General features: G+C 35.0%; 2 protein-coding genes across 2 annotated transcripts; one reads left to right on the forward strand and one right to left on the reverse strand.

Moving 5' to 3' along the window:
• The first annotated feature begins 2,353 nt into the window (after nt 1-2,353).
• On the forward strand, nt 2,354-7,167 carry LOC130641761 (E3 ubiquitin-protein ligase RING2-like). The gene is made up of 4 exons (XM_057448707.1): nt 2,354-4,080; nt 4,167-4,526; nt 5,597-5,804; nt 6,314-7,167. The coding sequence occupies exons 2-4, from the start codon at nt 4,200-4,202 to the stop codon at nt 6,787-6,789; spliced, it is 1,011 nt and encodes a 336-aa protein (XP_057304690.1). The 5' UTR covers nt 2,354-4,080; nt 4,167-4,199; the 3' UTR covers nt 6,790-7,167.
• LOC130641762 (uncharacterized) lies at nt 6,754-9,978 on the reverse strand. The gene is made up of 3 exons (XM_057448708.1): nt 9,466-9,978; nt 7,469-7,898; nt 6,754-7,081 (listed from the first exon to the last, which is right to left on the reverse strand). The coding sequence occupies exons 1-3, from the start codon at nt 9,660-9,662 to the stop codon at nt 7,016-7,018; spliced, it is 693 nt and encodes a 230-aa protein (XP_057304691.1). The 5' UTR covers nt 9,663-9,978; the 3' UTR covers nt 6,754-7,015.
• Nucleotides 9,979-10,203: the final 225 nt, after the last annotated feature.

Genomic DNA, 10,203 nt, shown 5'->3' on the forward strand with positions numbered 1-10,203 from the left:
GGCTCACTTCTCTTCTCAATAAAAACACTTCTCTTCTTAGTCAAAACACTTCTCTTCTGTATAACAACACTTCTCTTCTGTATAAAAATGATTGATACCTAAAGTTCTCTTCCGTTCGAAACACTTCTCTTCCAAGTGCAAAACACTTCTCTTCCAAGTGCAAAACACTTCTCTTCCATTAGCTCGAAAATTTCCCAGACTGAATCTGGTCCTTAATATATGAATTTATTCAAATATTGTTTATGAATAAATGGCACACCCCAGGCCCTGCGCATAGGAAATTTTGGACCCAGTAAAGTTTGCATAAATTCTTACGGGTGCATATGAACGTTTCTACAAAGTTAGATTTTTCGCGGGAAAAACTTTGCGAAATTTTAAGCTATATTCTTATACGGTTCCAGAAGCGTAATACGAGATAGTTTTTTTTTATCTAGTGTGCGGGAATAAACATTGATTGTGATGTCTGTTAGGAACAGAACTCGTGGTTTTCAAAAAACAAGATATTTTTTTGCAGCAATAAACATTGTGATGTTTGTTGGGAAAAGAACTCGTGGTTTTCAAAAAAGAAGATATATATTTCTAAAATCCAAGCATTTTACATTGTTACAGGTGTTGTATTACATATATCTTTCTACTGCACAAATCAAGGCGATATAATAATCAATAGCTTCATGAGCTGTCTCTGGCTTAAGTTTGGAGAAACCCTCCATTGGAAGAACTGTTTCCGCAAATTCAATAAATTCAGGCTCATTATCGTGATCTGGTACAGATAGTTCGCTAAACTCTTCTAGCTCATTAAGATCTAAAGTTTTTTTAAAAGACTCGCAACCATATAATTCTGGAACAAAGTACAAGGTATCAGGCCTTCCAGGGGGAGCAGTAGCACCTTTGCTTGGTGCTAACAGATGTTGATTCCAATGAATCGCAAATTCATTAAGGTCCCTTCGGATCAAATCCATAAAGCAGTAGCGTACACATTCAGCAATGAGTGCATCACCGGCATCTAAAAATCCTAAGTCTGCAAGTTCTCTAAAAAATAACCTCCACCAACTTGGTCTGTCTTTTGAAAGTTGTGACCAAAAAGATTCGATTCTTTGATTAGCTGTTGATGCACCAACAATAAAACTGCCAGTGCCAGCATATTTGTCATTATGCTGAGATCTTAATGCAATCTGAACAGCTTCCAAAATACAGTTTTCAGTACCATCATCAGACCTTATTCTTGCTGGAAGACGATTTAACTGCTTAATAGATTTTATAAAAAAGTTTGTAATAACTTCAGGCTTTTTGTTCGTTCTACTAACTTCTAACCAAATAAGCCGACAGGAGAAACCGTCTATACAACCATGGATACTAAAACCAAACGGCTTAAGTTTGTCGTGCCCGTCAAAGATGCCACAAAAAATCTGGCCAAGGAACGCAATAATTTCTTCTTCTTAATCTTTTCTTTTTTCTTGAAGAAACACCTTCAGGGTTTAATTCTCTCAGAATTTCCATCACAGTTGTTCTATTTACGGCAACTCCATATGATTTAATTATTTTCCACTCTTTTTCTCATTGATGGTGGTTAGTTGGGTCAACCTACTTGATACGTTACTTGTTCTACCACTACTGCTAGCATGACTTGTGTTAGCTACACAAGACAGCGAAGACCTTGTGGCTGATGGTGTTATTGTAGTTGCTGTCAGGGACGAGCAGGCATTTTCAAGCTCCTCTTTAACAATTTCACGTACCACAGACTTCATGCTCATGCTTGCTTGACGACGGTTGAAAAATATGACACATGGCGAGGGGACTGGTCCCGTGTAATAAACCTCACAAAAGGTTAAAACTACGGACCAATGATGTAAAATTGCGGACCAGATTTTAGAATTCAAGTTGTAAAGAGCCACATGCAGAGAAGTGTTAAGTGCAGAAGAGAAGTGTCAAAATACTGAAGGGAAGTGTCAAAATACAGAAGAGAAGTGTTTCGTTATATAGAAGAGAAGTGTTTTTGATTTAGAAGAGAAGTGAGCCATAGGGGCCATCGTACTTTCCTCCAAGCTCTCACGCATGCAAAGACATGTCAAATTCTCAGAAATGAGATAATCGCTGAGACATCTATTGCTCCCCCAGTTCCACAAAAGTTAGATTCATGATATAGATTTTTAAACTTGCTACATTCTTCTTTTTTTATTTTTTTTATTTTTTTTATTATTATTTTTTTTTAATGAATACATTTCTGCACATTGACATTACATCGTTATTCGTCAGAAAATTAAAAGTACAAAGTACAAAGTTAAAAACAGGTAAAAATAGAATAATTCAGGCATTCTCTATGTCATTGCACCAGTGAAGGTTTGCATGGCTGTAAGCCACAGTTATCACAGGTTCAAATCCACAGTTATCTAGCTACAGGTGCAAAATCAATAATTATGATTGCAAGGCTTTTGAAAATAAGCCAATCATCAGATTTGAAAATATTATTCAAATTAGATATTTGTATTTCTTTGGTATGTGGAGAATAAAGAACTATAAGTAAAAAAAATTATTTGACAATAATATCAGAAAATGATAAGGTAACGTAGAGGACCCGGTGACTTTTCCAGTTATAGTAAACACCTAATTAGGCTACAGTAGCTTGCCATATCACCTTGGCAACACATCATAGACTAACTAGGCAATTTGTAACTTGTAGGCTGTTAAAAGCTGTTAAAAGCTTTAAAGTTTCCCTACAAACACTTTTGAGAAAATATCAGTGATTCTTTAGGTTACAATGGATAGTCTATTTGACTATGATTTTAGAATGTTTTTTTCGATCTTTAATTTGCAGGTGGTCAAATTATTGCAAAACAAGAAAACAATCTAATTGGGTTATGTGACGCTGATTCAGATGATGTATCATCCACCATATTCATTTGCATGCTAACCGTATCATTTTGTATTTTAAGGGCACATTATTTTGCATGCTAAAGTTTCATTATTTGAAACAAATAAGCTGTCAATATTTGGTCTGACATTTCTATGAATGATATTTGATCATGGTCGAAGCTGTTTTTGATTTACCATGATCTAAGCAATTATGATTCTATGTTTTTACTCACCTAGCTATAGTTCAGCCATGGGTTGCCTAATTATCACTCATCACTAAGTGAGTTACGTAATCAGGCCACCTCAGCCTAATTAGGTGTTTACTCTGAATGCTTTTCCCACAAGAGAACGGGGGATCTAGCTATAAGCTGTTCTGCAGGAAATATTATTCCTCATTTGGCTGTGGCTTTCATGACATAAGTATTATGAGAAACATGAGAATCCATGCATGTTATTTCACTCATGGCTACCAACCATATTATCTCTGATTCCTTTCATTTTTACATGTTGTAGCTAGAAAATATGAAGAACATACCAAAGTGAAAGTTTGGGTTTATTTTGACAAGGGGTTCATTAGATATCTTACAATTTCTTAAGGTCGGGTGCTAATATAAAGATCCATTAGGTAGCAAGGAGACCCAGCGTAATTTTTCTTAACACCTGGAAATAAGTAGAGTTAAGGTGAGAGAAATTAAGCTGAGCAAACAAATTTTCTGCGGTCAGAATACTAATACTTATTGGTTACTTCCATTGTTCTATGCTCACATGTTCATTATTGAGAAGCACTTCTTCTATAAATCTCATTTACTCACCCAAACAAATGTAATTAATTCTCCTGTTATTTAAGAGTGTAAAGTTTGACCATGCTGAATTTTTAATTCAGGTTTGCTCTGACACATTCGTTTGCATGTTAATATCCTTGAAGAAAGCTTTTTAACTAGGTTAGGGTTAGGGTTAGTAAAGTATATAACTAAAAGATCAATTAATTAATAACTAGTTTTGTATGAATATCTAACATTCTGACTCTAAATATCTAATTCTAAATTTTGATCAAAACAGGAGCCTCCTGATATATAGACAAAATCTCCCATGTGGAAAAATAAAATACTTTGTCAGTTTTTTCAGAAAATATAATTAGTAAATTCAGTTATCATGAAAATTATCCACTGAGTTTCCTAAAAGTAACTTTTAGAGATGCTTTAAGTTTGTTGCTGCCGCTGAAACATAAAGGTATATCTCATTTTCACAATAAACATACTACTTTTCTCTTGTATTGTACAGATACATATGCGACTAATATTTTTAAACTTATTTAGCATTAACTAATCACTCTAATCTAACTAATCAAGATGTCTCAGTCTGGACAAGCATTCCAACCACCTAAATCATGGGAGCTCAGTATGTATGAACTTCATCGAACTCCTCAGGAAGCGGTTACCGATGAGACTGAAATAGCTTTGTCTCCAAGAAGCTTGCATAGTGAACTGATGTGTCCAATATGCTTGGACATGTTGACATCAACAATGACAACAAAGGAATGTTTGCATCGCTTCTGTCATGATTGTATTATTACAGCACTGAGAGCTGGGAACAAAGAATGTCCAACTTGTAGAAAAAAGTTAATCTCGAAAAGATCTCTTCGACCCGATCCAAATTTTGACTCATTAATAGAAAAGGTAACAGACGATGTATACAATACAATGGTTTCCCCATAATTATTTATTGTTTTTTTATTGTGATAACATTGTTCAGATTCAGGTAAACCAAAAAAGTAGTATGGGTGTCACCTATTTTATTGGTAACAGCTATCGGCAACGAGCAGATAGTCAAAATATTTTACATTTTGTTGACATCAACTAACTAGGATTTGGCTTTTTTAATAAGCCAAAAAAAATTTTGCCATCTTTCTGATTTTAAAGAGTCCACTATTTCGGCATCAAAATATGCTCACATTATTATACTATACTTGTAAACGGCATTTAGTTAACAAAAAATCAAAATTTTGATGTCACCATTATGTTAAGCATACTTTTTTTGTTAAATGTTCCAATTTTTGTTGAAAATGAAGTAGTTTTAATTTGTGGACCAATTTTGGCCTAAAATGACATTTAAGGTGGCAAAAAATCAAAATTTTAATGTCACCATCATGTTCAGCATATTTTATTTGTTAACTGTGCCAAATTTTGTTGAAAATAAAGTAGTTTTAAATTTTGGACCAATTTTGGCTTAAAATGATATTTAAGGTGGCGAAAAATCAAAATTTTAATGTCACCATCATGTTCAGCATACTTTTTTTTGTTAACTGTGCGAAATTTTCTCGAAAACAAATACCAATTTGGCCTGAAACGTCATTTAGTTGACTTCCCAGTACTTATGGAGTTTGGGTACGAAGTTTAAATCTGTGACGTTGCAATTGACCATTTGAAACAGGGTTAGTTAGTCAGTTATACCAATACTATTCTCTCAGAGGAACGTGAAATCCCAGGGTTGATTTTTTCTCAAAAAATGCTCCGAAAGGAAAAAAAACGACGGTTTTAAAGAATTTCATTCGCCTTCGGGTGCGGAAATTCAATAAGTTTTGTCCTTGAGACGTTAATTAGATACAAGGAAAATAACTTATCTTTTCAACAAAAATATGTTTGTCTGGGACAGGAAAGTGGAAGGTCTTATAAAAGTGTACGTCTTTAGGGAGATTCTACTGTGATTTGTTTCTATTGTTTACTAAAGTGTTTCTCTTTCTTTTTAGATCTATCCCGATCGGGATGAGTACGAGGCACATCAAGAAAAAGTTCTTGAGAAATTAAACCAACATACAAATCAGCAAGCATTGACGAGTAGTATTGAAGAAGGTTTACGTATACAAGCTCAAAATCGTCTGCAGAGAATGCTAAAGCAGCAACGCAAGCAAGCAGAAGCCATGCGCCAGCAAGCAGACGAACAGATACACACAGAAGGTTTGAGAAGATTAGTTATTTAATATGATTAATTCACCACCCTCAAAATAAGTGCCGCATCTGAGACTAAATTTTAGCCTAATGCTTAATAGTTTTATCATAATACAACAAAGTGGCAGGTATTTTTGAGATATGTTAGCTGGTTTAGCTTTTAATTTTTCTCATATTGAAAAGGAATCTTTTTGTATATAATATATCGATAATATAAAATTTTAGAAAAAGTAAAGACTAAAAGTAGAGGGCCTAGAATGAGTACTACGCCTCAAATTTGTTTTCTTTCAAAAAAAATTAAGTGCCTTTAGATATCTTAATATAGGGTGTCAAGTTGCGTAAGAAAGGCGTTGTTTTAGGGACACATTTATTTCGAATTAATGAAATATTCCTTTTTTTGTAATTCACCCTCTATTCTGTTAAATTACTGTTTAAGTCAGGAGACTGATATCAATGTGTCAAGAAAATGATATATACAAGCTAGCATCATATAAATTGTCCCCACGAACGCTTTTTAGAAAGTAATGATTCAACAGCACCATCAACGCCACATAGCCCGACAACGCCCACCGTCATGACCAGTAAAAAGACACCAAAGCGAAAGCAGAAAGATGCGCCCTCCTCTTCACAAGTTAGTGACGATACACCTTTGTCACAAGAACTTAACGATATAGAAGTAGTATTTCAGCCACACCCAGACTTTGCTGAGGGCTTACCTGGAGCGAGATATCTAAAAACAACATCTAATGCTACAGTCCTTCATCTTCGCCGCTATTTAGCCGTACGTCATGCCTTGCTAGTAAAAGAGGAAGATAGTCAAACAAGCGGTAGCTCGAAAGATGACGAATTTAATATTTTTGTTGCAACAGTAGAAAACGAAAATTATACATTACTTGAGGGGACTTTAACACTCGCGCAAATCCATCAGTCTTATTGGTTCGACAATCGAACTATGGAGTTATATTACGCTCCTTCGTCGATAAATGTTGACTAACGGAGAACTAGGGTCTCGCTCAAAGCATTCAGATACTTGTGGAGGAGAAAGTGTAGCTTGGACACTAGTTTCATAAACTCTATCACGCTGAAGTGATTTTCATTGTCACAGAAATTTTTAAGGAGAATGGTTTCTGCAGTGATTGGTTAAAATAGGTCACGTCATTTACAGAAAAGAAAGAAAGAAACATAATTACGATATTTGTTTATTCTTAAAAAATAAATGTTTAAGGAAAATCATCAGACGAAGAATCATTTGAGCATAATTCGTCGTAGTTCTTCGCTGAAGATTTCTAAAGAAACATACAAACAGTGAACTACCAACTTCAATATATCCCATATAAGCAGTGCTAAAATCTAATACAATATCTCCTAATTGCTCATGTTAACTTCATTGTAGATCGGTGTTTCTTAAGGAGGTGGTGGTGATAAATTTCATAGTTTGGGGAGAGTAAATTGAAGTGGATGGATTTTCATTATGAGGTCCGAAATAGAGGAAAGAGGCGCCAAAGTCAAATAAATTTAAATTGTTTGTAAATTTTAAGTAGGTTTTCCATCAAGAAACTTGACGAGTCAAGTGTAGGTTTACACTTGAGGCAAGCCACAAATTGTCCTATCCATTCAAGTCTCCTCATAGTGTCTGTAAGAAGAAAAACAACTTTATTTCGATATGTACTTACATTACGATGTGCGACTCTTTGGCCAGCGTTTTGCCGTTTCATCATCTGTTGTTGTACTAACAGTTTTTCTCGTTTAAGTTTGGCTTGATACTTCTGTAGTTCGTTGTTTCGAATTTTTTCTGCTTTAAGTAGTTCCCATGCGTCACCTCGATCGATATCTTTATATAGCGTGTGTGTTTTCGCCCGTTTTCGACATTTACCACTTCGCTCCTCTCGTAACCGCTCGTAGTTTTTCTTTAAAAATGTATTTACGACAGTCGGTACGCCATCAGAAGATGCGATAGGAGGAAGAGCGATTGAATTCTGTTTTTCCAGTCTACTTCTGCTCCTCTCAAATAAGATTTCATAGGCTAGTGATTTCGTACTTTGGTTCATTTGAATCTTAGGTGACCCAGGACGCGTCGTTTCGATTGGAGGCAATATTTGAAATCTAAGAGATTTGTTACTACAAGTTTAACAAAAATATTCCACTAAACTGATAAACACCATCAATTGGGAAGTGTCAAACAGTATACGGGGGGTCCGCCGGACGTCGAAAACCTTTAAATTACACTACTCCACCCGGTTTTAATACTAAACTCGTTCCCAGGGCATTTTGCCGTGTTAATGAAGTTTTGCAATAACGGGTCAGGAGCCACAAGATCCTGGGGACGAGGTTGCTTAATACCCCTCATTCTCCAGCAAAAAACACTCAAAAATCCGGTTTACAAAAACATGATATACATCCATAGCAACTCGTTGTGTTTGTAGCCTTTTATAAAAACAGAGAAGAATAAACCTTGAAAACCCGAAAAGACTTTAACCGCTTTTCGGGTTTTCAAGGTTTTGCAGGCACTTAATACACTTTTTTCAGCACTCTAATGAGTTGCTAAGGATTAATTACGACCTCAAAGATGCGCTGAAGTTGCTAAGGTTAATGTTTGAATTTTATAGCATTTCAAGTTAACACTATTAAATCAAAAAAACTTTTCATTTTTAATATATATCGTTTACACTACACGTTTTTTTTATATAAGAACCTGTCAAAGGGCCTAGTTCTAAATGTTTTTTATTTGTAGGCTGAAATTCCATGTTTTTAGTTCTAAAAGTTTCTTATTTAGTTTCTTAATTTTCCAAGTAAAATAAGGGTTTTTTATATCAAATAAATAGTAGTTCTAAAAGTTTCTTTAATCTTTGGACTAGTTGGTTTTAAAATAAAAAATAGAGCATTTTTCTTTTCAAAGTCTCTCCCTAGTGATGATTGTAACATCTTCTTCAATTAATTGTAAGAATTAGTTAGAAACAAGTTTCTTATTTCAGAAATAGACATAGAATGTAGTAGTAAAAGTTTCTTGATTTTTGAAGATTCTACATGTAGGTTTCTTACAAACTTGTTTCTTATAAAAAAAAAATCGTGTATCGAGGTTAACAGCGTCAAGGTGTCATTGTTAACATTAGCGTTAAGTGAAAATAATATCGATTTTATTAAGGGCTATACGCGCCTATCATTTGCATGTTTTAGCGCGCACTTAACGCGTTTAGCTTTTGAACTAAGACCGTATGTGGCCTAACGAACTGTTAAGTTGTTTGCTTGTTAGATAAGTTAACTTAGGAGAACTGAGATTTAAGCAGGCTCCGTTTGATTGTCAGTAAGTACCTGTGCGAATTTTTTTGAAATTAATTGTCGACTTTCATAAGTTATAATGATTGCCTTGCAAAATTTTCAATTCGCAGAATTAATTTAACATTCTAAGTCTTATTTCTATAATGAAAAGTGTTCCTCGTCTCACAATTGATGAACAGAATAAGACAAGAATGGTTGTGAAAGGCTTAAATAACCTCGTCCCTAGAGCTCTTTCTGACGCTCTTGGACGGCGGGAAGGGTATTTCTTCTCCTTTTTTGAGATTGTCAGACAGAAAAGAGGGACGAGGTCAAGGCTTAACAAGAGATAAGGAAAACCGAAGTAAAGAAAGAAACCTTGTATTTCACAAGGAAGAAAGTAAATAGCACCCTTTACCTACTGCTTCCTATTGGTACAACTTTCATCCGCTCTTCATCGCGGTGTACTTGGGAAGGAATCCCCACAATTTCTTTTTCACTTCTAGGTTTCAACACGGGAAGGCTATCCCTACATTCTCCTTCTGAAATATTCTGCTGTCTCTTTCCACGTTTGTGACTCCCTTTTCTCTGCGAACGCCGTGTTTTTCCTGCCATTTCGAAATGTTGAAGTTATTAAATTTTTATTGTCCTCACTTTTATTTGACGTCAAATAGTACACTTATACGTCATAGTATCTCTTATTAGGTGTGATCAAGAAAGACGTTATACAATGTTACAAGCACTGCGCGAAACAGGCTTTCATAAAGGAAAATATTTGGACTACTTGCTATACGGAAAATGTATTGCATACAATAAGTTTAAAATTTAGTAAATCCCAGAGTTAAAATGGTTTCACTGAAATACGGAGACGGTATTCTACTTCATCCGTATACAGCTAATTGTATCGTTCAATGGGCACGAAATGTTACATATTTTAGATAATAGATAATTACATCGCAGAAACTTCATTTCTAAAGCAGGCCTGGGGTTTATAAGCGCAATTCTGAAAAATTAAAAACAGCCCTGGGTGTACACAGCAAACCTTTACTTTCTGACCCAAAAATATTCACGCAGTATGCCTTTTTGTAATCCGCTCCTGGGGAGAACACAAAAATAGCTAATTTCTTTTCTGTTAAATCCTTCTTTGTCATCAGCA

This window comes from Hydractinia symbiolongicarpus, chromosome 4, assembly GCF_029227915.1.
Source record: "Hydractinia symbiolongicarpus strain clone_291-10 chromosome 4, HSymV2.1, whole genome shotgun sequence".
NCBI classification, from domain to species: Eukaryota; Metazoa; Cnidaria; class Hydrozoa; order Anthoathecata; family Hydractiniidae; genus Hydractinia; species Hydractinia symbiolongicarpus.

Bases quoted from the DNA above. Each gene is read 5' to 3' on its own strand.
- LOC130641761 (XM_057448707.1), top strand. From the start codon at position 4,200: ATGTCTCAGTCTGGACAAGCATTCCAACCACCTAAATCATGGGAGCTC. The intron at 4,527-5,596 runs GTAACAGACGAT...CTTTCTTTTTAG, and splicing joins TTGACTCATTAATAGAAAAG to ATCTATCCCGATCGGGATGA. The intron at 5,805-6,313 runs GTTTGAGAAGAT...AACGCTTTTTAG, and splicing joins CGAACAGATACACACAGAAG to AAAGTAATGATTCAACAGCA.
- LOC130641762 (XM_057448708.1), bottom strand. From the start codon at position 9,662: ATGGCAGGAAAAACACGGCGTTCGCAGAGAAAAGGGAGTCACAAACGT. The intron at 7,899-9,465 runs GTAAAGGGTGCT...CAAATCTCTTAG, and splicing joins GTACCAATAGGAAGCAGTAG to ATTTCAAATATTGCCTCCAA. The intron at 7,082-7,468 runs GTAAGTACATAT...ATGTTTCTTTAG, and splicing joins AAAGAGTCGCACATCGTAAT to AAATCTTCAGCGAAGAACTA.